This window comes from Equus przewalskii, chromosome 26 (assembly GCF_037783145.1).
Source record: "Equus przewalskii isolate Varuska chromosome 26, EquPr2, whole genome shotgun sequence".
Lineage (NCBI taxonomy): Eukaryota > Metazoa > Chordata > Mammalia > Perissodactyla > Equidae > Equus > Equus przewalskii.
This window is the reverse complement of record NC_091856.1, coordinates 36,363,695-36,390,095: the sequence shown is the minus strand read 5'-3', so window position 1 is coordinate 36,390,095 and position 26,401 is coordinate 36,363,695. Positions and strand designations below refer to the sequence as shown.

The 26,401-nt window shown below is 64.4% G+C and overlaps 1 protein-coding gene across 10 annotated transcripts in view; it reads right to left on the bottom strand.

Moving 5' to 3' along the window:
• Window positions 1-26,401, bottom strand: part of RXRA (retinoid X receptor alpha) — a 102,431-nt gene that overhangs the window by 13,683 nt on the left and 62,347 nt on the right. For 9 of the 10 annotated variants that reach the window (XM_070596347.1, XM_070596354.1, XM_070596352.1 and 6 more), the window contains 4 exons: window positions 16,407-16,672; window positions 10,461-10,611; window positions 9,861-10,040; window positions 242-411 (listed from right to left, as the gene is read on the bottom strand). In XM_070596347.1, the coding sequence (XP_070452448.1) occupies window positions 242-411; window positions 9,861-10,040; window positions 10,461-10,611; window positions 16,407-16,672 (767 nt within the window). Of the gene's footprint in view, window positions 1-241; window positions 412-9,860; window positions 10,041-10,460; window positions 10,612-16,406; window positions 16,673-19,441; window positions 19,568-26,401 lie in introns of those variants that run through there. The other variant, XM_008509626.2, reaches the window with a different exon arrangement.

Genomic DNA, 26,401 nt, shown 5'->3' with positions numbered 1-26,401 from the left:
TGGAGCCATGGGAGAGGCATCAGCGGGACGACATGGCTGGAGGGTGGGTCAGAGGCAACACGGAGCACGAAGGTAAGTGCGGAGTCCCAGGCCTGATTCAAGCCGTCGGGATGTCGTGCCCTGGGGCTTGGCCGCAGCGCCTCATTGGGGGGTCTCCCACCCAGGGGCGCTCCTAGGGGCCAGCAGTCCCCAAAGCCACAGGTTCTCACCACCTTGGGGGGCCACATGGCCGGGCACTCACCGAGCTGGGGTTCAGCCCCACGTTCGCCTCCACGTATGCCTCAGTCTTGGGCTCCACAGCCAGCTCAGCCTCTAGGATCTTCTCCACCGGCATGTCCTCGTTTGCGCTGCTCGTGGACTCCACCTCATTCTCATTCCTGTCCTTGCCCCGCTGCCGCTCCTCCTGCACGGCTGCAACATCACGGGGAGGCTGGTCAGCCCGAGGGCCGAGCAGGGCCGGCTCAGAGCCAGCACCTCCAACACCAGCGCCCCACCAGGCCCAGTGAGGGCCACACCGCTCAGAGCCAGCCCGACTGTGGTGCCACCTCTGTCCCCAGCCTGACCTCTCAGCTGTGCACCCTGACAACACAGTGCACCCCCGCCTCTCATTAATTCATTCAGCTAACATTCACACCAAGACCAGCCCGGGACAGGCACAGGCCAGGGCAGATGGGACCTGGCTCTCATGGCACCCACGGTTCAGCAGGGGTTCCAACATGGAGTGAGAAGGGCTTTGATGGGCTATGGACTCAAAGCCAGGAAAGCTTCCTGGAGTAAGTGGCAACGAGACTGAAGGAGCAGGAAAAACAGGGATAAGGGTGCAGGCAGAGGCGGCGGCACGTGCAAAAACTCAGAGCCAGAGCAGAGACGTTCCTGATGAGGAGTGGTCTCTCAGGCTAGCTGGAGAGGCCGTGCACGAGAGACAAGTGGGGAGCAGGGCCAAGCTGCCGGACAGGGTCCGACATGCCCCAGGAATGGGACAGGATGGGACACATCTCTGAAAGTCCCCTACCGCTGCGGGAAGAAAAGGGGCCCCAGGGAGACCACGAATGAGCTGGAGGCCAAAGCTGGGCGTGAGCCGGGCCGGTCTGGGGATGAGGGAGGAAGCACTGAGGGCAGAGGCCTGAGCAGAGGGGTGATCAGGGGGCAGCCCAGTTTCTGGGAGCCCAGGAAGAGAGTCAGTGGAAAGAGGCAGAGAGGGAGGGACACCCCAAAGCTGAGCCCAAGGAGACCCCGTGGGAGGAAGGCTGGGGCCAGGGCAGCCCCATAGGGCCTTTACAGACCTTACACTCCAGAGCCCGTGTGGCTCAAGCCGCCCTTTCCCAAGAGGGAACCAGGACCTCCCTGAGGTCACCCCGCAGGCCTGAGATGACACTGAACCAGTGCCCAGAACTCTGCCAGCTCCCGAGAGGGCTCCTGGGGGCCCTGCAGCCTCCTGGGCTGACCCCTCATGGCCCCCTCCTTTCTGATGGGCGCCAGGGGCCCTGGATGCCCAGGTCCGGACTGGAGAAAGGAGTCCGCAGTGGAGAGGAGCCCGGCCTGAGGCCCGGGATGGGCTGGAGGGGCTGCCCACATGACACCATTACGGCCTGAGCCCAGACTGGGGGTATGGGGCCCCGGCCACCCAGGGACACCCAGATGCCATTGCCTGGTGGGGAACAGCACTGGGCAGGGCGCTCGTACCCCAAGTGCGACAGAGCCCACCCTCCCGTGGTCCTGCTCCGTGGAGTCAGAGAGGACGTCCAGACATACTGCGCAGACTCACAGGGTGCCCACGGCCTCCTCAAGGACAGCTCCTCAGCCCCCACCAAGACAGGCCCTCACTTCCCAGGGCCCCTGGAGACCGCCCCCAGAGTGGGAGCTTGGCGAGGCGACCCCAGAGAGTCGCACTGACCCTCTGTCGCACGCCATCCCTGCAGAGGGAAGGGTCCGGAAACAACCCCTCAGCACAGAGCCCAGGCCGGGAGGACGCTGGGGAGGATGGGGATGGGCAGAGCTGGCCTGCTGCCCAGAGACACACTCAGCCCACAAGGCTCCTAGTAAGAGGTGGGAGATGATCCCAAGCAGGGAGAGCCCGAGGGCCAGGCCTGGGGCCCCTGCACCCCAGCGGCACGGCAGGCTCACCCCCTGCTGGAAACCCCAGAGCTGTGAGGACCGGGCAGCACCAGCAGCAGTCGGCCCTCAGGAGATGGAACGGGAGACAGCCATGAGCCACTGTGCACCGTGCACTATAGGACGGACCTCCCGGGCCCAGAGTCACACCTGGGCAAGCATGAAGACGTGCATCCTCGTGCCCTCTGCAGACCCCCACCACCCACAAGCCAGGCCCTGCGAAGGGAGCAGACGAGCCCCTAACCCACCCTGCTTGGGCCCAGGCCATGTGGTGGCCATGTCCCCCACCTCCCTGAGGACCATCCTGTTCCCCTGGCTGTACCCCAAGCCGCAGCACCCAGAGGTGTTGGTAAACAGCTAAATCCTGGGGACCCGAGGGCAGAACATCAGGATAAGTTGCAGTGACGTCTGCAGGAAGCTGCACCTGCGGCCCCACATCACGCCCACTGCCCAGGAGCCGCTCAGCTCAGCTGACTCCCACAGCGCCGGGGCTCAGGCTCGCTGCCCCGCCTCCGGCCAGCCCTGGAGGTGGGGGCTCAGCAAAGGGGCCTTGGGCTCTCCCAGGGACACCCACCAAGCCGGCTGGATGTTTGTGCCTCCTCCCACCAGCCAGCCCTAAATCTCACCTGGATTTCCCTCTCCCTGTTTCTGACCCACCCCAGCTCCGAGCCCCCTCGCACTGAGCCCCAACCTGGCACCCCTGCCCCGGCTCTCCTGCGGGGCCTTGCTCCAGCGCCCCTTCTCTTTCCTGGTGTGAGGCCCCAGGACAGTGCCTTCTAGAGGGCAGTGTGGCCCCTCACAGGTTCCCCAAGCGCCCATGCCCTCTGGGCCTCGGCCGGAGCTCATGCCCCCCTCAGAACACAGCTCCCCATTCTCGTACACCTCCAGACGGCCCCCTGACCCTGGCTCTGAGGGCCTGAGCTCGGGGCAGCCTCACCCAGGCCCTCTTGCCCTGGGCTTCCGAAGGGTTTGGACAATGCAGGGGACCAGCACGAAGGAGGAAGACAGGAGGAAGGAGAAGGGAGGAGAAGGAAGATGGGAGGAGGGAGGAGAAGGAAGATGGGAGGAGGGAGGAGGAAGGAGGGAGGAGGGAGGAGGGAGAAGGAAGATGGGAGGAGGGAGGAGGGGGCCCACTGCTTGGGCGCCTGCCCCATCCAGCCACGGCTCTCCGTGCCACTTCCTCCTAAGGCCACAGCTCCCAGTGAGCAGGCCCTTCTAGGGGCTCTGCAAACCCACCCTCCCCTCACTCCTCCAGGCCTGAGGGTGTGAGAGCTCCTGCTGAGGCTGGCCCAGGGGTCCCCCAGGCCTGCTTGGTTCCTGTAACACTGCCCACGGCTCTGGAACAGCCCAGCAACCCACAGCACTGCTTCTCGCCAGGCCCCCACCAACGACCGTTCAGAGACGCCGGGACTGATCCGTGCCCAGCTCCAGGGCCGCGGACTCCCTGAGGGCAGACCCTGCATCCTTCCCGCATCAACAAATGGCTATTTGGAGCTGCCCCCGGGCCAGGGGCTGCACTCTCCAAGACCCAAAAGACTGACTCAAATGAGGGACTTTCCGTCCATGTGGCGAGACTCAAGGACAGCAGCCAGCCCACGCCTCCACATCAGCTGGGCCAAGGAGCCAGGCAGGAGGCCTCAAGTCGGAGTTTTTGCAAGGCTGGCTCTTCTGGAAAATCTGACAGCAGGTGAGGGCCGAGTGGGGAGCTTGAGCTGGCCAGCAGGTGGCAAGGGGCCGGCAGGGTTACAGAAGGCCGGCCAGGCTCCGGGCCCTCCCCCCGCATCTCCCATGACGACCCCAGTAGGTGGCGGATGCTGAGCTGGACAGGCCACCTCCTCACCTCCCCGTCTCCGTCACAGCAAACAGGCCACAGGCCAGCAGAGCCACTCGGAGGGAAGCAGCTGCGAGGGCTGATCTGGGCCAGCATTCAGGGTGGTGGGGACCCAGGCAGGCCCATGTCCCTGAGACCCTGAGGATGGGGGTCCCCAGGGTCTGTCCTCTGGGCAGAATCCTAAACCTTCAGGGCGAGGACATAGCTGAGAGCCACGTGGTTTAGCTCAACCAGCTCATTTGATCAGGTGGGGAAACTGAGGCCCAGAGAGCCAAACGGGCGTGGCTGAGCTCTCAGGGCAGTGGGCAGCTTAAAGCTACAGGCTCTGGAGTCAGACAGCCCCTGAAGGCTATGTGGCCCTGGGCAAGTCCCTCACCTGTCTGGGCCCAGCTTCCTGAGCCCTACACTGAGAAAGACGAGCGAGGCATTGGGGCGGATCCACAAGGAGGTGCCCATGGCACCCTCCCAGCTCTGTCATAACACCTGCCGCTCCCGCGCTCTCCGCAACGTGGCCCAGTCACGGGGATTTCCTCCCACTCCGTAGCCAGTCCCAGGTGCAGGGAGCCCTGGGTGAGGGTGGCCCCGCGAGGGGCGGGCCAGAGTGCAGGAGGGGGCGGGCAGGCGGGGGGTTCCTCCGCACCTGCCTCCCCGCTGCGGGGGCGCGGGAATTAATTAGCGAATGTTTTGTGAAGGGCCTGCAGCTCTGAGCGGCGTCGTTATAAATATTGTGGTTTTATTTATAGACACAGAGCGGGCAGGAGGCAGCCGGGGACTGATGCCCTGCCAGCTCCATCACCTTCTAGATGGAGTCATGTTGACTTACGTTCCGCTGGCGCCGGGAAGCCTCGGGCGGGAGGCGCCTGTGAAGACAGGGCCTCGTTATCCTCCCAGCCCGAGCTCGAGCCGGAGCGCGGCGGGTGGAGGGGCGCCCAGGCACAGGAGGCAGAGGAGGCCAGGCTGGGCCCCGCACTGGGGATGCCCAGGGAGAGCCCTCCCCAGCAGCCAAACACACGATGTGGGGGGACTCAACGCCCAACATAACAGGGTCCCCAACCTCAGGAGACCTGCTGACAGGAGGGCGAGTGGTCCCTCTGCCAGAGTAGGACACCCCCAACATGCCACAGTGCCCAGTGCCACCCTCCTGGCGCCCAGGGCTCCTTGGGTGGCAGCCCCTCGGCCCTGCTGCCTCCTCTGCCAGCTGGCAGGGCCCTACCTCGTCCCCTGTCCAGCCCCCAGGGCAGGCCTGGATTTCACCAAAAAGCTCTGGCCGGGAGCACTTCTCAAGGCCTGGACGACAGACCGGGAGGGGGGTGTCTTGCCAGAGGTCACTCTCTGGTGACTTAGGGGCTCTCCAGCTCAGAGGACACGTCCCTCCTCCCTCAGGGGACTCAATCCACGACAAGGAGTCTGTATATGAGAATGATCACGTACACACACACGCACAGGCACACACACTGCTCCCCAGTCCACCACCAGCCAGGCTCGGTGCTGCCACCTGCCACGTTCCTCCCTGCAAGCTGGTCGGGGGAACCTTGCCGAGGTCCCCACTGTACATATGAGGAAACTGAGGCTCGGTGAGGCAACGCTGACGGGGTGGCACTTAAACCCAGTGGGGGCTCTTTCTGTACAGCGGAAACATGTGGAGTCACACATGCCTGTACAAACACACACACGTGCACATGCACACACGTGCACACCAGACCCTGCTGTTTCCACACTCCAGCCCTTCCGAGTCAGGAGATGGGGTGCAGGAAGCCAAGGGAGGCAGAAAGAACGGGGAGAGGCCTTCCTACAGGAAAAAGAAGGAAGCAGAGAGATGGGGGAAGTGGGGTGGCCCCCTCCAGCCTGGGTCAGTGTTACCCTAGGTGGGGGGGGGTGTCAGGTCTCCCCCATCAGACTGGGAACCCCCCGAGCGTGGGGCCTGCCTCCTCCATCAGACCTGGACGGCTGGCAGGCCCTCCAAGCCCTGCCACCGTGGGCTCCAGCAGACAGGCCTGGGCTCAGCCTGGTGGAGGGCCGGCCCACGTGGCATTTCTCACCTGGGCCTCAGCCTCCCCCACCCCGGAATGCTGCGGAACGAGTCCCCCGTTGGCTGCCTGTGTGCACAGGCCCCTCGCCATTGCCCCAACACCAGATGCTATCAGCCTGCACATCCCTCATTAGCGGTGGAGGTGGGGTCCCCGTCAGCCCGAGCCAGAGGGGCCCCTCCTGGGCTCTCCCTGTAGTCAGCAGCCGGGTGCCAGCCCCGAGCTGTGCCCTCACGGCACCGCACTGGGCAACGCCGCTGGTGGGGCCTCTGTCTCCCCACCTGTAACAGGTGTGACCTCGAGCCTCACCAGGGGGTCGGGCGACAGGCAGCAAGCCCCTCAGCACAGATGCCTGCCACAGGACTGATACTCCGGAGGGCTAGGGCTGGCCCTGGAGCCAACAGCTTGCACCCTTTATGTTCCCGACCACGGCTGCATTGGTGCACGCGGCCCCACTTCCCCAGGCCACCACACTGCCTGACTCACACAGCCAGCAGCCCCGCCGCTGCCAGGAAGCCTTCCTTGCAGTGGACAGGACAGCAGAGGAGAGGAGCTGTCTCAGGACGGTGCCGGGGGATGGGCGGCAGCACCCAGCTACAGGCTGCATGGTGGCAGGCGGCAGGGTGCCTCCAGACCCCCTGGGCGGATGGACCTGGGAGACCACAGACCACAGAGCACCCTGCAGGGCCAGACTGAGGCTGCCCTGGGGCCACTGGTCGCTCCTCCCGCGTGTAAGGCTGTGGACTGGGCCCACAGGTGCCAGGACACCCAAGAGGCCACCACCTGGCTGGGGAGCCACACGCCCAGGAGAGCGTGGGTGAGAGGAGCTGCCACCGCACGAGGATGGAGCCCCCCTGCAGGAGGCCTCGCCCACCCCCATGCCGTCCTCAAAGCTCTCAGGGCGGCACGGACCCTCCAAGGCCAGCAAGGCCCAGCCGTGGGATGTGTCTGGGGCACGAGAGAGCGTGCGGGAGGGTTTCCACTGCTCACTCATGATTCGTAAACCCAGGAGGTGGCAAAGGGGAGGCGGGGCCTGATGGGATCAGGCATTTACCTCACAGCCCTGTAAATCAGGTCTCGAGCCGCCTGGTACCTCGGGAAGGCACCCAAAGCAGCAGATTTATCCGTCAGACATGAGAGCAGGGACAAGAGCGACGCACAGCCCACACGGCTCCAGACCCGGCGAACACCTGCAGCCCGGCCCTGCCTGCGCTGGCCCTGAGCCCTCCCCAAGCGCCCCACCTCTCTGCCCCCCGCTTCTCCATCAGGGAGGTGTGGGGACAGCATCACGGCACCACAGGGGAGAGGGAGTGCGTGGAGGTGGGATCGAGGTGCCGCACACAGCAGGTGCTCCTGACAGCTGCTGAAACAAGAGCCGATCACTGCCGGGCACTAGGGGAGAGGTCAGTCCAGGTGACTCCAGGTCTCCCCAGCCCTGCGACTCGGCAGCTCCCCTGGGACAGGACACGAGTGCCACTCATTCTCCCCCAGGCCTTGCGGGGAACAGGCAGCTGGAGTCTGATGACGCCCAGGCTCACAGGTGGGCAGACTGAGGAGGCTTCAGGAAGGGGTCAGTGTTTACTGGACAGTTCCAGGGACCCAGAGAGGGTCACTCTCTGGGCCTTGGAATGGCATCTATGCCCTGGAGTGTGCCACATCTGCTGATACTCCCGGCCTCTGCACATGCTGTTCCCTCCAGCTGGGCACACACTCTGCCTGACCCCTTCCCATTCTTCGGGCATTGGCTTGGACATCCCCTGCCTACCTAAGCCTTGCCCGCTGCCCATGGCTGGGTCAGGTTGCCTCCTGTGGGCTCCCACAGTGCCCATGCTCCCCCTAAGCCATCACTGACCACACCTGGGGGCCCTGCCTGGTTATCTGACGCTCACTTTCAACACACAGATGCCCACAGCTCACGGCTGTACCCGCCTGGCACCAGAAGCAGTGAGCTCAGCAAGCAAGTGATCTCAGGCGCTAAGCCAAGATCACTCTGTGCTGTGTGCCTCCAGGGAGCCGCGAGCCTGGAGCTGCATGCCGGGGCCCCACCTTCCCCCAGCACACTGGCGCCGGGCCCTCTGGCCAGGCTCCACGCCTGGGCACACACCGATCCACTGCCCACCACACGCCTGTCCCCTGCCCAAGTTTCCATGCTTCAGGAACAACACTGCACTAGCCACCTCCAGCAAGCCCTCCCTGACTACACAGGGCATCCAGAGGAACCGGGGCTGGGCACACACCTGCCCTGGCTGGACACACACTTCCTCTGCCCTCCCACTGGCCTAAAGGAACAGAGTCTGCACTGGGAGCCCGAGGCCCGGGTTCCAGCCCAGCATGTGACCCTGGACAAGCCCTGGACCCTCTAGGCCTCAGTTTCTCCAACCTGCACAAGGAGGGGTGGGCCAAGCATACATGAAACATGCACCCTGATCAGGAAGGCCTGGTGGGCAGACACCCTGCAGGGCCCAAGCCAGCCCCCACAGCTCAGCGCTGAGCCCACAAGGGCCCCTCTATGGGGTCCACGGACCACTGCCCCTCGCCGGGAGTGGTGCCAGCTGCAGGAGACAGGGGCTGCTGCTGAGCCCCCCACCTTCCTCACTGCACCCCACACTCGCCCCCACAGCGTCAAGAAGGAAATCCTGCAGGACTGTGTGGCCCAGCTGGGGTTCTGGTTTCTCAACAAGAACAACTGGGGCTGGGGACGTGCGAAAGGAAAACATGAATGGAAAGAGATGAAGACTGCAGCCATGGCGAGGACAGTCCTCGGTGGTGAGATACCAGCTCGTGGAGCCCGTCAGGGGCCGGGAGCAGGAGGCAGACAAACACTGACCATGTGTGGCCACAGGAGCAGCCAGAGGAGAGAAGGGAACAGAACACGCAGACCCTGACCCCAGACAGCAGCTCCCAACCCCACGAGGCCTGAGAGAGGGACTCAGCAGGCCGGCGTCCACGCCCCATTCAAACCTGGATGCAGAACATAACCCAGAGAGTCCGCTCAGAACGCAGGAGTCACCACACCTGCAGGTGAGGAAACTGAGGCCCACAAGGGGACAGCAAGGGGTCAGGAGGAGGTCACACTGCAAGGCGGGGCTGAGGACTCGGACAGTTTGACAATCTGAACGGCCTCAGGGGAGTGACTTTCCATGCTACCCACACCCCAACCAGCCCCTAACAAATGTCACCACCAAAATCCAAGGCCAAGAGGCCTGCGGCTTGAGGGCCCAGGTGCTGCTGGGCATGTGCACCAGGTTCTCAGGAGGAAGCAGCGTGCAGGACAATGCTGCCCCAGCCACCCCCAATCAGGGCTGTCCCCACAAGGGCCTCCCTGACAGTCCCCTTACTGGACAGCCAGGACACAGCCCCAGGACCCACACGCACTCGCTCTCCTGGGCTCCCACCACACCAGCCTCGCTCCATTCCGAGCCCACCACCCGCCTCCAGCCTGAGGCCTCCCTGTGGTTCTGCCTTTGCCCATCTTCCAGAGCCCACACATTGGGCCGGGGCCTGCCACAACCTTGAAGGGGGGGTATCATCAACGTCTGTCCCTAATGGGGCTAGAAGTTGCCAGCAGGTAAGACCCAGGCCACCTCTTCTGTAATCCCAGAGTCTAGCATACAGCAGGCACTCAGTAAAGATTTGGGGAGTGAGAGCAACGCCTGGCTGGGGGATCTGGTTCGATCATCGCCCACAGGGACACACTGCCTGCAGTGCAGCAGTGGCTTCTGGAGTGAGTGAGCACCCCATCACCAGAGGTATGCAAAGGAGCCGGCCGCCACCAGGGACGCTACAAAGCTGCCAAGTCCAGGGCTGGACCCTGTGCTTGGGGACTTTGGGACACCAGGAGGCCATGTGGGAGGAGGGTCGACCCGGCCCGCCCAGTGCCCGTGGCCTACCTTCCCGCTTCATGCCCATGGCCAGGCACTTCTGGTAGCGGCAGTACTGGCAGCGGTTGCGCTGCCGCTTGTCGATCAGACAGTCCTTGTTGTCCCGGCAGGTGTAGGTCAGGTCCTTGCGCACCGTCCGCTTGAAGAAGCCCTTGCAGCCCTCGCAGCTGTACACCCCGTAGTGCTTGCCTGCGGGCGGGGCCGGGCCGTGAACCTCCCGCAGTGCTCCCGCGGGAGGGGCCAGCCCTGTCTCCAGAGCCCTGGCCTTCCGGCTCCATCCTCTGGGGTGAGGGAGCTGGCCCTGCTGAGCACCGGGGCCCAGGGAGTCCCCACCCCTCCGGATGAGCTGGCGGCCCCGGAAGAGGGCATCGTCGGGGTTTGGGGTAGGATGTGAGGGGTCCTTTGCCCAGGGCACAGCCCCGAGCGGAGCACAGCCTACAATGCCCCCTGTGTCGTCGTCACCACCAACTGCCGCCCTCTCTCCAGAAGCCTCCGGACCACCCTGCCCTGACGTGCAAACTCTGGACGGTCCAGTGCGAGAGGCCTTCGGAGCTCGAGTGCCCTTGGCGGCCTGGCCAGGCTCAGGCCCCCGCCCCTGTGGCAGCCTACCTGAGGAGCGGTCCCCGCAGATGGCACAGATGTGCTTGGTGAAGGATGCCATGTTCCCTGAGGGGTGGGCCGGGACCTTGAGGACGCCGTTCAGGCCCAGCGGGGGCTTGATGTCCTCGCTGCTGCTGACGGGGTTCATGGGCGAGTTGAGCTGAGGAGGGGGACAGCGGGGGTCAGCCTGGCAGGTTGGAGCCAGGCACCCGGGTAGCAAGTTGCAGAGTCCCCCCAACAGCCCTGTGTCACAGCCCCACTTTACAGAGAGAGAAACCGAGGTTCAGAGAGGGGCCCTGCCCACCCCAGGCCACAGAGCCCGAGAGCAGCAGGGCCCAGGCCCACCAAAGGAAGCTAGATGCTGCTCGGGGAGCTCAGCCAGGCTGGCAGGGCTGCCCTGCCCTCGGGGCCCCACCTGCCGGCTGACCCCAGGCCTCAGAAGGAGGACCCCACAGGCCCCTGTTCACGCTCCCTGCCCCTCACCCACCTAAATAAGAACCGCCCCCCATTACTGGGCGCTCCCTCGACAGGACAGCGTGAGCTCTGGCATCCGCCGCTAAGGCCGGCACTTCGGGATACCCCCAACCCACAGCCAAGCTCTGAGCCCTGTCACGGCGGGGAGGGGGGAGAGCAGGGGCCACCCCACAGGCCACAGTGCCGGGGCCTCAGCGGGCACGGTGGGGGTCTCTACTCTCACGACCCAAGGAGAGAGGGACGGGATGCCCCTCGGCGTCCACTGCAGGGACACCCTCCCCTCTCCACACGCCCCTCCGCCCCACCCTCCCGCCTGACGCCGCGCCAGGAGGAAGCGTGGGAAACTCACCGGTCACCCTGGCAACAGCTGCCGCGGCCGCAATGACACAGCAGTTTTGGTTCCGCTGCGTCCACCCCAGCTCTCCTGCCAGCGCCCAGGGCTGAGGCGCTGCCCGCCGCCTCCCACGAGCCAGCCTGTCTGCAGGCGCCGGGACCCCGGCCGGGCAGCGCCCTGCAGCCCCCGCACCCCCAGCACCCCACTTCTGCAAACCCCTGACAAAGGCGGAACCCAGGTCGCGTGGACATCCCGGGGATGGGCAGCAGCTGCTGCACTGCCCCCTGGTAGCCCCAGGCCCTCCTCATGCGGGAACCCACCTCCTTCCTTCCCCACGGCCCCCAACTCCCATCCCCCTTTCTCATGGGACAGGAAGAGCTTGGGGCTCCAAGTATACGAGGCAGAAACCGGCACAAAGCCTCGTTGCATGGGGTCCTTGGCGCCTGCAGTGCATCCTCCAGCCCGGCCAGTCCAGGGCCTTCCTCCACCCCGCAGGGGACCATGTGGTTCCGCGAAGACATCTGACCCCCATGGCACTCAGGGGGCCGCAGGGAGGCCAGGAGGCGGCTCTGACCCCTTGGGGCTGTCAGGACACAGGAGCCGAGGGGGATGAGAGGGCATCTGGGGGACCCCAGTGCAGAGCAGGGCAGCCCTCTGTAAGTGGAGGACACCCCCTGTGTGCCATCGCAGATGTCAGGAGCCTTCCCAACTCAAAGGGGAACTAGGAAGGGCCACCAACCAAGGAAGGCAAGTGCTGTGTGCCAAGTGCCACGGTGCGAGGGCTCTGCACACATGCTAGTCTCTCCCTGCGCAGAAAACCCCGCAGGGGAAGCGCTGCTCTCCCATTTCCCAGATGTGGACACGGAGACTCAGAGAGGGCAGGGGTCTGGCAGGGGGCAGAGCAGGGGTTTGAGCTCAGAGTGAGCAGGTGGTGACACAAAGGTAATCCTGCATGCTGCAGAAAGGGAAACTGAGGCCCTGAGAGGATGGGCTTGCCCAGAGCCACTCCGGGGATAGCATCATCCCACACTCTTCAGTAAGCATCCAGCCAGCCAGGTGCCCAGAGGCAGTGGAGAACACAGCCCTGTGCCCAGCCCTGCAGGGCTCACTGGCCGGACCCAGGGGGGCCAGGAGGAGGGAGCAGGGGAGAGCCAGCGCTTATCCTAGAGCCTCTGGATTCTGCCTCCCCCACTCGCTGTGTGACTTGGGGGAAATTACTGAATCACTCTGAGCCTGAGGTTCCTCGTGTGCAAAACTGGAATGACGTGAGTGTGCCTGTCTGAGGGCTGATGGCAGGACTGCCTAGCCGATGCGCGGCAGCGCTGACAGCGGAACGAGTGGACCCAGCTCACATGCCACCAACAGCAGCCGCGTTGGCGCTGGGGCGATGGCAGATGGGCGGGCATCCCAAACGGCAGGGCTGCCAGAGAAATGTTTGGTCCCAAAGGGCCCAACCGCAGGGAGCCACTGAGGACCCGCAAGCAGGAGGCCTCTCAGGGCTGTGGGAGTGGCCACGAGTCGGGGGGGGGGGGGGGGGCTGGATCCTCCTAGCAGCACCGAGGGGAGGAGCCTGGGCCTTCCCTCTTTCTGTGGCCGCCCAAACCACACCAGGTAGGCAGGGCCACCTGCCCTGTCTCCTAGCCCACCATGTGCAGGCCCTTTGGACTGGTGCCTACCTTAGGTAAACTGAGGCAGGGCCGCAGCAGTAGGGAAAGCCGGCCAGGGCCCACCCAGGGAGGGAGCTGCAGGCAGGACGGATGGAGCAGGCAGTCACAGTCAGTGCTGGGGCCAAGCTGGCTCCTGGGCCGTGTGCTGGAGAGCCCTGCCCGCCCAGGCTGAGGCTCCCCATGGGCACAGCGGTCAGCGCAGAGGCCTGGGGCGCCCGAGGAGCCCTGCACGTGTGGGACGACAGAGGCGGGGCTGCAGCCACACCCTCACTACCGGCCTGGGCACCCACTTTGCTTCTCTGCCTCAAGTGATGGACGTCCCCACGTGGCCACCAGGGCAAGGCTGTGCGGGAGCAGGCACCATTCTTCCCCCGTCTCAGCTCCAAGCAGACAGGGCTCGGCCAGGCTCACAGCTCCCAGAACAGGGCGAGGGGCAGCTCTGGGCCTTGTTTCGCCATGTACGCACCCCTCCACAGACCCCGCTGACAGGGGGCTGCCCCCTCCTGTGCTCCACCCGTCTCCCTGGAGCATGAGGACTCCGCGGCGTGGCCAGGGAGGGGCCCTCCCGTTTCCCCTTTCATAGCCTTGGCATCTATTTCAGTTCCCTCCAGAGACTACAGGACTTACTAAATAATCTCCTGCCTCGCCAGCGCTCCACCTGGGTCTCCGGCCATCTCTCCCATTCCTCCTTTCCACACCCCCCACGCCCTTCCTTCCCAAGCCCACAGGGGCCCATCACCCACGATCAGAACTGGGATGGGAGGCTCTGGGCCCACTACCCACCACAAACCGGCCCTTGGCCTCGCTGGCCTCTATCTGCCCATCAAGGCAGGAAGCAGACCCTGTAAAGTCCACTCGGCCTCACGCGGACGTCCCATCGCAGAGGCTGCATGGCCACGGTGCCCACAACAAGGAGCAGTGGGGCTGGTCCCCCCACAGGCCTGGGCAGGCCCTGCCCCAGAGGCTTTGCTAGGCCAGCGAGGCCTGCATGTGAGATGTCCACGGGTGCCAAGCACTGGGAGGGGCTCTGGGACACGGTGGGAAATGCTCCCTGGTTCTTACGCTGGTGGAGCCCCCAGACCAGGGGAGACACGCAGCCCAGCTCAGGCTGACACCTCTGCTCTGGCTTGGCTGCCCAGACCCTGAGACGTCCACTTCCTGCACGGCAGGGTAGGGTGGCACCCGGGACGTCGACGGCCCTCCGGGCCGTGCACTCGAGCAAGCAGCACCCGGCTGCGCACCAGGCCCTCCTCGACAACAGCAGACATCAGAGAACCTCGCTGGTCCTGGCAATCAGGACTTTGTGGTTGTGGCTGGGGTAGGGCGGGGGCACGCCTCCCCGAACTCCACCCACACCCCCACACATACGGGGAACCGCAGGCTTCCAAGAAAAACTGCAGAAGCCCAGGAGCTGCACTCAGCTCCCAGGGAAGGAGCTAGGCGGGGGGCTGCCAGGGGTCGGGGTCTAAGGCCACCCCGGAAAGGCAGCTTGAGGCCAAGCACGGGGCTCAGATCATGGCAAAACTAACTGCAGCCCAACTGACCAACGGACAGACAGACACACGGACGGAGGACCAGCAGGACAGCAATGAAGGTCTGGGGCACACCAGGTTTGTGCCCCATGCTCACCCCCTCGCAGGCCCGGCTCCTCCTCTGACCCCCTCATCAGCCTCCTGGCCTCTCGCTCACAAGCACCCTGGATTCCACACGCACCCACCACGTGCCAGGAACCTCGCTGGGTGCAGAGAACAACAGAGGACAGGATGAATGTGGCCCCAAAGACCTCCCAGCCCCAGCACCGCCCCACCCCTCCCCTAGCGGCTAACCGTGCCCAGGGCACCAGGCTCCCCCGAGGTTTGGAGCATCACCATCACCCTCGGGTGGGCACCTGGGGCTCAGGCCTCGCACCCCCGTGTACAGGGGGGTACAGCTCCTGCTGTACACGAGCCCTTGGGGCGTCCAGGGCAGGTAGCACGCCTGTGACCAGCAAGGAGCCTAGTGGGCTCTCAGAGCCACTAGGTGCCAACTTCTATCCCGGCCCCCTGGGGGCAGGTGCAGGCCCAGTCTTCATCTGCAATCTCGGGGTGTGACATCGTGCAACCAGCAAGAATGGGGGTGGGGCGGCTCTGCTAAAAATAACCAGCCAGGCCCAGGAAGGGGGCCCAGCCTCCCTCATGTTAGCACATCGGGCCTCCTGCCTGCTTCTAGAAGGCCAGGTGACAATAGGGGAGTCCGGGGGCTCTGCAGTGATGCCCGAGGCCCTAGCTCTTCCACATCCATCCCCCAGGTGCAAAGGCACTGACAAGGCCACCCTGGAAAAGCCAGCGAGGCTCTCCACCAAAGCCAACACCAGACAGGCCAGCGGATGGGCAGTGGGCTGGCTCCACACCCCAGTGGCACTCTGGGTTCCTGCCCTGGAGGGGGCGTGGCTGCACAGGCAGCAGAGGGCTTGGAGTCCATAGGAGACAGCTGCCACTATTACTGGGTGGCTCTGGGCAGGGGACCCTGCACTGCAAGGCCCTCCCTGGCAGGCTGTCCTGAGGCACCACAGAGATGGTGGACCAGAGCTCTCCTCCACCACCAGGGGAGGAACAGCTGACCCCGGCCTTGGACACTCAGAGCAAGAGGGAGTCCTGCCTATTCCAGGAAGGGCAGCTCAAGCCCCCAAGAGAGGGAGGCCCCGCCGGGATTCAGGCAAGTCTCCATGCCATCCTAGCAAGAAAGCCACCAGGAACCAGCCTGAGCCGGGAGAGGGACACCCCACGGGGCCCCACGGCCCCTTCACAACTTAGGATCCCGGGAACTCAGGACAACTCTGCAGGGGCTCGGATGAGAGGCACCTCCGGGGTCCCCACGGCAAGCACTGGACTGAGCCAGGCCCTGCCAGGCACCGGCCACTTCCTGAGCCAGACACAACCCCAGAAGCCAGCCTGCTCCAGAGAAGCATCTGAGCAGACACACAACGGTGGACAAGACCACCAAGGCCAGCAGATGAGCTACGGCCACCTTGGACCCGAAGCCTGGCATCCCCGAGGAGGGACACGTCAGCACCAAGCTGGGACACGTCTCACCCGCAGGGTCCAGGGCCAGGGGGCGCTGAAACCACTTGGCATTGGTATGAGCAGAGACCAGCAGGGAAGGACCGGCCGGAGGAGGGGCGGCTGTGAGGACATGGGGCTCCAGGCTGGTGGCTTTAGACCCGAGGATGGGAGAGTCGCCACCCGACAGAGCTGCGAGTCACGGGAGCAGGGAGCCCCTCTCATGGGAGGGCCACACTGGGGTAGAGGACCGGCCTGGCTGATGGCCTCTGCTGGTCACAGCTCAAGAGTCAGCAGACCTGGGCGCAAACCCAGGCTCAGGCCGCCTCTGCGGCTTTGAAAGAGGAAATGACAGCACCTGCCTCCCAGGGGCCACACAATGCACAGGTCTCCTGCAGGTGAAGCCCAGCCCCGCCCCCTCCGGCCCCGGCCCTGCACTTACCTGGGGGCTGCCAGTGCCGAAGCCCAGGGTAGGTGTGGTGGGCACGGACATGGAGTGGGGGCCCATGGGGGAGCTGATGACGGAGAAGGGTGGGCCCATGCCGTTGATGGGCGAGCTCAAGGAGCTGATGGGCGAGTGCAGCTGTCCGGGGGAGCCGAGCGAGGAGCCCATGCCAGGCCCTAGGGAGGGGTGCAGCGAGGGGGCGGCCATGGAGCCACGGCCCGTGGGAGAGCTGAGGGACGAGGAGTTCACCTGGCTGGAGAAGTCTGCAAAACAAGAACCCACAGGAGAGCTGTCAGCAATCCGCACAGACTGGCCTGCCACCCCTCTGGCCGTGGAGACCATGAGGCCATGTAAGGGCAAGCGACGCCCCAGGCCAGGCCCCAGGCACCCCCACAGTGATCCTGACGGTGGACTGATGCAAATTCTGCCATGGGAGGCCAAGCCAGGGGTGCCTGGAGCTGCCCTCCAAGGCAGCACCCCCACCTGGCCCAGGGCAGGTACAGGACAAGCAGGCTGACAGCCACGTCCGCATGCACTAAGATGCCTGCTGGGCAGGGAGGCCGGATGGCTGCTGCTCGGACCCTCACCACCCCAGGCCCATCCACCTGGAATGCCGGGTCACTGGGAGTTGCCAGCCCCTCTGCCCCTCTACTCAGGGGGTCGAGGTGAAAGTCTGGGAATAATAATAAAAATAACCAGGGCTCAAATTTCCAGAGCACCCCCTATGTAGCAGAAGCGAGTTCATGTCCTCGGTGTAGACTGATGCATGGCATCAGGAGCTATGTGGCAGGTACTATTATCACCCCATTTCACAGCTGGGGAATGAGGCTGTGTGTTCCTACAGCTGTCTACGGCAAGGCAGGACAGGCACCAGAAGGCTGACCCACTGCAAAGTCTGTGGCCTTAACCAGCAGGCCACACTGCCTGCAGCTGCTCAGGTACCCCCGCAGCAGTGGCCGAGACACCAGACCTCCAGGCCTCCCTGACGGGTGGGGCCCCAGAAAAGTGCACACTTCCTCTGTGTGTGCCCAGGCCCGGCAGCGCAAAGCCCAGGGGCAGGGAGCTTCCGGGTGGGCCTCACGGAGGGGGCCCGGGTGTGTGTCAGGCGTGGAGACGGGCAGCCCACAGAGGCTATGGGGAGAGGCGAGGACCTCCCACACACCAGTCTTTCATGTCAGGGATTTCAAAGCACCCACAATCGCTCATTAGGCCTCCCCATCCCACCCTGAGGGCCTGGCAAGGGGAAGCATCCCCAGGAGGGAGGCTCCCAGGTGACAAATCCACTGCCCACGGGCCTGAGCAGACCATCAGGAACTGGAGGAGCCCAGCCAGGAGCCGCGGTCCTCAGCCAGTCCTGCCTCAGCCTCGCAGGGTGCCCCAGGCAAGCCTCGGCCCCTCTCTGGGCTTCCACTTCCCATCTGCAAAAGGCCTCCTGCCCCAGCCTGCAGCCATCAGACGTGCTCCTGAGAAGACCACGGGTGTGATGGCATGCCCTCCGTCCATGCGCACCCCAGGTTGGGGGACATGACCCAGCTGCCCCCCTCAACGGTCCCTGGAGGACTTTGCCTCCCTGAACCTGGGAGGAGCTGCGTCCTGAGCGTTCCCTGAGGGCCAGGCCTGGAGCAGGGAGAAGCCTGTCAAACTGAGGCTCAGGGGACCCGTGCCATCGCCTCCAGACAGCACTACCAACCCGCAGTCAGGACTCAGGGCAGATCACTCCGGCCAAGGGCCGAGCTCTTATCCAGGACCTGAGGGGCCCGTCCACGGAGGTGTTGGGTGGCGGCCAGCCCTTGGGGTGAGGTGGTAACAGCAAGAACACGGGACACTCTGCCACCCCGGCCTGACACCCCCCACCCCGGGCACATTTACCAGCCTCCAGCCCAGGAGGCGGGGTGCAGGAAGGGGGCCTGGAACGCAACCTTGGAGCCAGGGCGTGGGGGGCCTGCCCCTGCACCCCATCTGACTCCACCAGCAAGTGAGCCTCATCTGATCCATCTGAAACCCTCACCGTCCCCAAAATTGGGAATAAACCACAGAACCTGGAAACAAAAGCTTAAGGAATTCCAGAACCAGATGCAGCGGCACCTACTGGCAAAGATCAGTACTGCAAATCAGCCCTATTAGCCATCCACGGCCCTGCACCCACGCCTAGACGCCAACTCCACACACCCAGGGCTGCCCACCAGAAGCCGGTGAGGGGAGGCCCGCAGGAAAAGATGCCCAAGAGCAGCAGGCAAGATCCAACTGCATAGCCTTGATGTCACTGAATTCCTGTGACCCTGTCCACCCACCTGTGACAAACAAGGAAAATGAGACACAGGGAAGGCACGAGAGTTACCCAAAGGCACAAGCCCAGAAATCGGCAGCTGCCCCTCAGCCACTGTAATTTCCACCAGGCCAGGGCTGGGACACCTGGAGCCGCCCCTGGACTGGGAACCCTGAGCCAGCTTCATCCCTGTCCAAACCCCAGCTTCCTTATCTGCAAAATGCCGACAGGCCCAGCTGCACTGCAGGTTGCAGGCCAAGGCAACTAGGGGGTCCCCACCCCTGTTGCACAGTGCAGAGAAGCACCCCAGTCCAGAGAAGCACCCCAATGACGTCGAGGTGGTAGAGAAAGGAAAGGACTTTGCCAAATGCGCTTTGCAGACATCTCCACCGAGAACACAGACCAAGAGGGGCAAGGGAACAGACGGGGTACCGAGAGGAGGCTGGGCCAGGTGGGGTCCCATCCCAGGAGTGCGTCTAGAAGCCTGAGGGACCTGGCCACCCCTGGGGGAGCCGCCCACCTTTCTTCCCAGCCTCTGGGAAGGAGAGGGGATTTCAGGGCCAAGAGGGAGAAGTCACTCCCGGATCCTCACAGTCTCCCCACCTCCACCCCTGCCCTGGGGATCCTGGGGAGACTGGAGGGCTCTGAATTAGAGGAGGGGACTGGCGGGGCATAGGGGGCTGCTCTCCTTAAGGAGCCGAGTGCAGCCTGCAGTGCCAGGCGGGCCCAGAGCCACTCAGGGGCTCCTGCTGCTGGCCGGCCGCACCTGGCAGAGAGTGTTCCCGTGGGGGCGGGGGGACTTCCAGCTCACGCGGCTGCAGAAGCTGCTCCGGGTCCAAGCTGGCCGCTGGCCGCTGGGCCTGAGTGCTGGGCTGTTTATTTGTTTGCTGCTCGGGCAGGAAGGGGAGGGAGCGGCGGGAGAAAGCTTCGGCCGGAAGGAAGGAGGGAGGGAGGCGGCCTGCTTGACTGCCAGCTGCCAGGCTGCACCCCAAGGCTCCCCCAGCCCCCCAAGGCACCGCCTGCACCCAGCCCAAGTCTGAGAATCCTGAGGAGGGGAAGCCGATGAGACGGAGGGGAAAAGGGCAGCAGAGGAAACGGGGGGTGCACAGAGGGGCATGGGGAGAAAGGGGGAGATGGGTGGAAGGGGCACCCAGTCTCCAGCCTCTGGTGCAGCCCATCCCCCAAATGTGAAGGTGGGGGCCTGGTTCCTCAGGCACGCCCCCTCTCCTCCGCACTCCAGGGACAAGTGTCTGGCAGTTGCTCCAAAGAGCTGACCATGAGCCCTGGGGGCTCCTGAGTCTGGAGGGGGCAGCCGCCCCGCCAGTGCCCGCCTCGGCGGGACCCCCACTGCCCCCGGCCCCCACCCCAGGAGCTTCCTGTTTACACAGAACATCCACAGCAGACACTTTCCCGGAGCCTGGGTGACAATGGGCCGGGTGTGTTTTCTGGAGTCTTCTGGAGAGAGACACTTTCTGGCCAGGAAGGGAATGTTAGGAAGAAAAGGCAAAAACTGCCCAAACATCCTCAGCGTGCAGAGAAGCTGCCAGCCCGCCCCCCAACCCTCCGCGCGTGCGCAGGCTCTGCCTTTTCCAGGCCATTTATCTGTCCCCACCCACCGATAAGCAGCGGCTGCGATAAGGTTATTCTTAAAAAGTCATACTTTGGACTTGCAAGGCCTTGTCACCAGCCAGTCACCACGTGCTTATCTGATCCTCAGCTCAGTGGGGCTGGCGGGGCCGTGGCCACAGGACACCAGGCTCAGATGCCCCCAAGCCAACCCTGGGACCCAGATGACAGCCGGCCGTCCCCACCCGAGGGGGTGCAGAGGGGCCTCTAAGGGAGGTGCAAAACCCAACTGCCGAACCTGGGGCCCTCAGAGCCTGGGCCTCACGGGGCCCCGAACCCCAGCATCTCACACCCTACACCCACCACGCCCCCTTTGGGACCACCAGCAATCGGTGGGACTCTGAGGAAGGAGGCCAGGGCCTGGGAACCCACAGAGACCTCCAGAAAGAGACAGGCCCCCATCCAGACAGAGGGCATGCCCGGCAGCCTCATATGGCAAATGGACCTCACAGGGCTGCCAGATTCAGTCCAGGAGGGCTGCATGGAAGAGGCAGTGGACAGCTCTCCCCTTTTGGCACAAAAGGCATTTCAGACGAAACTGATTCTAAAATGCAAACAGCCGAAGGCCAGAAACAGACTCCGTGGAGCAGACGTGGAACGGCCTGGAATGCTCAGCGCCCAGCGCAGGCATGGAGGAGCTCCCTGGGCCCCAGCGAGCGAGGCCGAAAAGCTACATTTAGTAAAGTTAAAATAGGCAGCTCCAGGGCTGACTGACAGCAGCGCAGCCCGCTTCTTGAGAAGCCAAGCTCCCTGTCGGAGCCACAGGCAAGGAGAAACTCCAACCACGGCCCGGGAACGGCCCAGCGTCCCTTTGAGAGAGGGAAGGGACGTCCCCACCGACCAAAATTCCTGAGCTGCTCGGGCTCCCTCCGGCATGCCCACCCTGCTGTCCCCAGGACCCCGCAGCAGGAAGCGGGGGAACCCCCACCAACTCCCTTCCGGCCTCTGCCTGGCAGGCGGGGGAGGTGGCAGGAAATGCCAGCCCCACTGTGGCAGGGCGGGGGGGAGCCCCGGGACTCCAGCCCCTCCCAGGCAACCAGGGAAGCCCCGTGCTGTCCAGGGGAGCTCAGGATGCCCTTTTGAAGGTGCAGGACCACCCAGGGCAGGGTCTGAGCAGGCCACGTGTCCTGTTGAACTGAAGAGGACACAGGGACCCAGCCCAGCAGAGTGGAAGGATGGGTGGCCCAAACAGAGCATGGTGGGGTCCTGTGGGGCTGGAGTAAGCCTGGGGCTTCAAGGAGGGCAGGAGGGGCCGCATGGAGGTGTGACAGGAGGGGAGAGGGCACAGAGGGGCCGGAAGGACCTCACAGTGAGCCACACCCGACAAGGACAAGAACAGGTCCACTGCCCCACCCCTGCCACTCCGCCTGGGGATCCCCCTGGAACCGAAACCCTGAGGCAGGGAGCCAGCGGGCTCTCAGGAGCTTCCCGGGTCGCCCACCTCCGGCCCCCACCTTCCGGAAGGGCTGCTTCCTCTGCCACCCGGGGGGGAAGAGAAGTGGCAGCCCCGTGGGGACTGCGGTGGGGACCACGGCGCGTCGGGGTTTGGGGGAAGCTGAGGGCGGCCGGAGCAGACAGCGGGGGAGGCAGTGCGCCCCACAGGCGAGGGGCCTTCAGGAGCTGGGGCTGGCGGCAGACACACCTCCTACCCACACGGGGCCACAGGGCCGGCCTCCCCTGGCCTCCGTCTCCCCTTCTGTAAAACGAGTATGCTGACAGCAGAGGCTGCCGTGCTGGCCCAGAGGGATGGATCCTGTGAGCCCTCCCAGGGTGGGCTCCCAGCACGTGCTGGGTGCCTGCTTCCGACCTCCCCACACAGGGGACCGAGACTCAGGGCCTGTCCTCTCCAGCCCTGGGGAGCATGGTGACACACTGCCTCTGGCCGAGTGTCAGTTTACGGCTCAGGTGGGTCGGGCTGAAATTTCAGCTCCTCTGGGGTCACTCTGCCCTTTCCCCGGCCAGCGGCCCCAGCCCCAAATCTCAGCACCACTGAGGAGGACACAGGTCAGCTCAGCCCTCGTGTGGTCAGGAGAAAGCCCAGCCTGCCTCCTGCCCTGCCCCCAGAGCCGGGGGCCCTCAGAGCAGGGTCCAATGGGGAGCACACCAGGCAGGCAGCCTCAGGGGCCCCCAGGGAGAGGCCCCCAACTAGCCAGAAAGGACCCAGGCCCCTCCCTCTGCCAGGCCCAGCAAGTCCCAAGTCCCTCAGCCGGCAGGGGCCAGAACTCAGGCCCGTGGGGCCGAGTGGCCCAGACCAGCCCAGACCCCAGAAGAGAGGGGGGAGGGGGCACAGGGAACCACAATATGCATCTCCTTCACCCCATAGCCCCTCACCTGTCTACAGGTGCCCAAGGGAAGTGGCCCTAAGGGCTTTCGGGCCCTGGACACCCAACAGGGGCTTCACCCCTGCAGGCCCCCCAGAAACCACTGGCTGGCCTCTCCGAAGTACTGCTTCCTACCACTGCCCTACTCAGCCCTCTGCAACACAGACAAGGATGTCCAGGGGCCCAGAGGGAAGGGGTGAGGAGGGGGCAGGTGGAGTGGACAACGAGGGCCAAGGGACAGGCAGGACGCTCCACTGAGTAAGGGATGGACACCACAACCCTGCCAGCCCAAAGGCTGCAAGGGAGCCCAGAGTGACCAGAGCTGCAGACCCAGCAGGCAGAGGACCCCCAGGGCCCCAGCGCATCCCTGAGAGCCTTGGGTGTCCAGGCATCAGAGTGACCCCTGGTGGGTGGGGCAGGCTCAGGGCCCTGGACTCCAGTCTGGCCACTGACTCTGCCTCTGTGAGCTCAGACCCCCTGGTTCCATCTGAGCATGAGACCTCACGGACTCAGGAGTGCCAAACCCACTTCTGTGGTCACCAACCCCCTCCCTAAATGCAGAGAGCAGGGTCCCAGCTCCCTGTCCCCTCCCCCTGGAGCAGCCATGTAGCTGGGCCCTCCCTCCGAGAAGTCACCTCCCGGCCCTCTGCCCTACAAGCCCGAGATGGCCTCAACGGCAGGCCCCCATCCAGCTCCCCTCAGGCCCACCTCGGCCCCCAACATGGGATCAGTGGCCAGCTCCGAGCGGAGCCTGCAAAATGCAGGGAAGTGAGGGGGCGGAAGTGAAGGCGAGGGGCTGGGGGTGCTGCCGAGGCCTCTGGTCCCTGACGCAGGAGGGCATGTAGCATGCGGGCACGACTGGCCAGGCAGCTGGACTCCCAGGGAAATAGAGACAAAGGCAGGGGCAGAATCTGAAGCCCAGACATACAGAGCCCAGGGCCCTCCCCGGCCTCCCAGGGTTTAAGGACAAGGAACAATGATCCAAACACCTCGACCTCCAGGTCCCAGCCGGGATAAACACCAGCCCTTCAGTCCCAACCAACGAACTCCCCAGGGCAGAGGGCACACACCGTGCAATGCCCTTCATGGAGACCCCATCAAGGTCCAAAGGGTCTAACCAGGGAAACCACTCTCCATAATAAAGCTCAGGGTGGGACATCTGTATCAGCATCTAGTGTGCACTCAATGACAAACACGTCTGCACCTTCAGCATCATCACCACCACCACCATCATCATCGTCATCACCACCATCATCATCTTCACCACCATCATCATCATCATCACCCTCACCACCATCATCACTATCACCATGACCATCATCATCACTATCACCATCAGCACCATCAGCACCATCAGCACTATCATCAACACCATCATCATCATAAGCATCACCATCATCTCCTTCACCATCATTACCACCTCTGCCATCATCATGATTATCACCATGACCATTAACGTCACCAGCACCATCGTCACCATCATCATCCTCACCACCTGGGCGACCCCAACCTGCCCCACAGCACAGACAAAAAGGCTGAAGCCCAGAGAGACTGATGGTGACATTACATGGGCTTTGCCACAAGAAGCAAAGGGACAGTGTTTTGGGGTTCTGCTAGCCATACTGAGTAGGCCAGGGCTGGTGAGGGGCAGGAGGAAGAACAGGAAGTCGTGCCCAAGCTGGCAGCCACCTCGCCCAGCCCACTCATACAGCCTGGGGGAGCTGCGGTCGGTGCTGTGGGGGAAGTGGGGAGCACAGCCAGGAGGAAGGGGGCAGCCAGGAGGGGCTCCCCAGGACCAGCCAGCCCTTGACTGGGCCTGGAAGGTATTCGGACAGAGCTGAGGAGTGAGAGCACCAACACCTTGGGGCACTAGGGCCAGGGTCTTCGCAAGAGGCTGCCCCCCCATGCCCACCCTCCAGAAGCCCACCCTCGACAGAGGCTGTGGCCACAGCCCTCAGACCAGGTCCAGCTACAGTCAACTAAATGCATCTGCGCCACCTTCCTCCTGACTCTGACAGTGGAGGCTGTCATCACCCATGGGGCCAGGCACTCCAACAGATGAGTGGGGGGCACCCTTGGGGGCACCTTGGGTGCTGAGCTCCGCACTTAACCTAGGGGCAGCACTGCTCAAACCACCACAGTAAAGATGAGGAAACCGAGTCCTGGAGCTGCCAGCACTCCCCAGCTCTTTACAGCTTACTGAAACGTAGCAGACACGCCCCGGCCAGGCACCTGGGACGTGGGGGCCAGACTCCCGTCTGAGCCCTGCCTCTCTGGCCCAGTCTCCTGGCTGTCAGGTCCCTCTTGGCCAGGCCAGCCTGTGTGCACCTGGGTGCTACAAGAAGCCCCCGCAGGCTGCTCATGGCTTCAGGATAATGGGTGCCAGGGCCTGCTGCACAGACACCTCCCTCCTGGCTCTGTCCTGCACACCCCACAGACACCCCAAACACTGGCTCAGGACACGCAAACTCCCCACCTTCCCCTCCCTCTTCCCCTTCACCCCAGGGCCTCCCCAGACCTCTGGGCAGAGCCACTTTTTCAGGAGAAGCCAGGTGACTATAGGCAGAGCTGCCCCTCGTGAGAACCAGCAGGCAGGCCTGTCCCCAGAGGCCTGAGGAGGCGGCAGGGGGGGATGTCAGGTCTGGCAGTGACTGAGTAGTGGCAATGGGACTTAGAGACCCATCCTGGAGTGCTCGTCCCATGGCCAGGTTCCCACAATGCAGGCCACACGGCCGTCACCTGGGGCACCGGAAGCTGAAGGTGGAGCTCCAAGCCACCTGCTTTTACTGAGGGCTCCACAGCCCTCCACCCCAGAGACAGCTGGAGGGCAAGGCTTCAGATGGCCCAGCGATCGGGCCACCTCCTCATCCCAGGGACAGGGTGTTGAGAACGGCCCGGCCCGGCGGCACACAGGATGGAGTCAGGAGAACGCGGTGGCAGGCGGCGCCCAGCTCAGGCCCGTCCAGCCACCTTCCCTCTTAGGTGGTTCCTAGAAAGGAGCCCCAGCAGGGAGGCTGCTGGGTGGAGGCAGGCGCAGGCCACCTGCCCAGAAATATGCCAAGGGGCCCCAGAGCATCCCCAGAGCTGGTTTCTAGCCCCATGGCCAGAGGCGCTCTGCACGCCAGCCTGCATCCCCGTATGGCTGTCCCCTCCCTGGGGCACAACAGGTACACCAGCTGGACCTGCTGCCAGACAGCTGGGCCACGCCTCTTTCTCAGTGTCCCTAACACGTGCTGCCGGGGGGTAAGGCTGGCGAGAGGCAGCAGCCGACCCCCAGGCCTGCTGGAACCCCGGGGGGAGGAGGCCCAGGCATAGAAAGGGGGCAGTGAAAGGGACGGGGCCACAGAGCAGCTGCAAGCCCACCACGGTTAACCAGCCTGTGACGCTGTTACCACCCGGCCTCTGCAGAACAGGGAGTCCCGGACCCCGGGCCGGCCACATGGCAGACGGTGAGATCTCCCTGGTATGAGGGGTCTCCCTGACGCAAAGATGCCATTGGGCAGCAGCATCAAGGGCAGTCTGGGCCGTGCCAGCCGACGTCATAGGGCCCTCGGGACCTCCGGCTGGGGAGCTGCTCCTCCATCTACCCCACGAAGGAGCAAAGGGGTCTGGAGGAAGAGGCACTCCCAAGCCAGAGCGAGGGCCACCCAACAAGGACCAGGGTCCCGCTTTCACCCCTTGTGCTCCCAACACACTTCACCCCTACAGAGACCACCCACGGCCAGCAGGGATGGCCGGGCAGAGCTCCAGGCAGGGACCTGGGGTGCCCAGCAGCGATG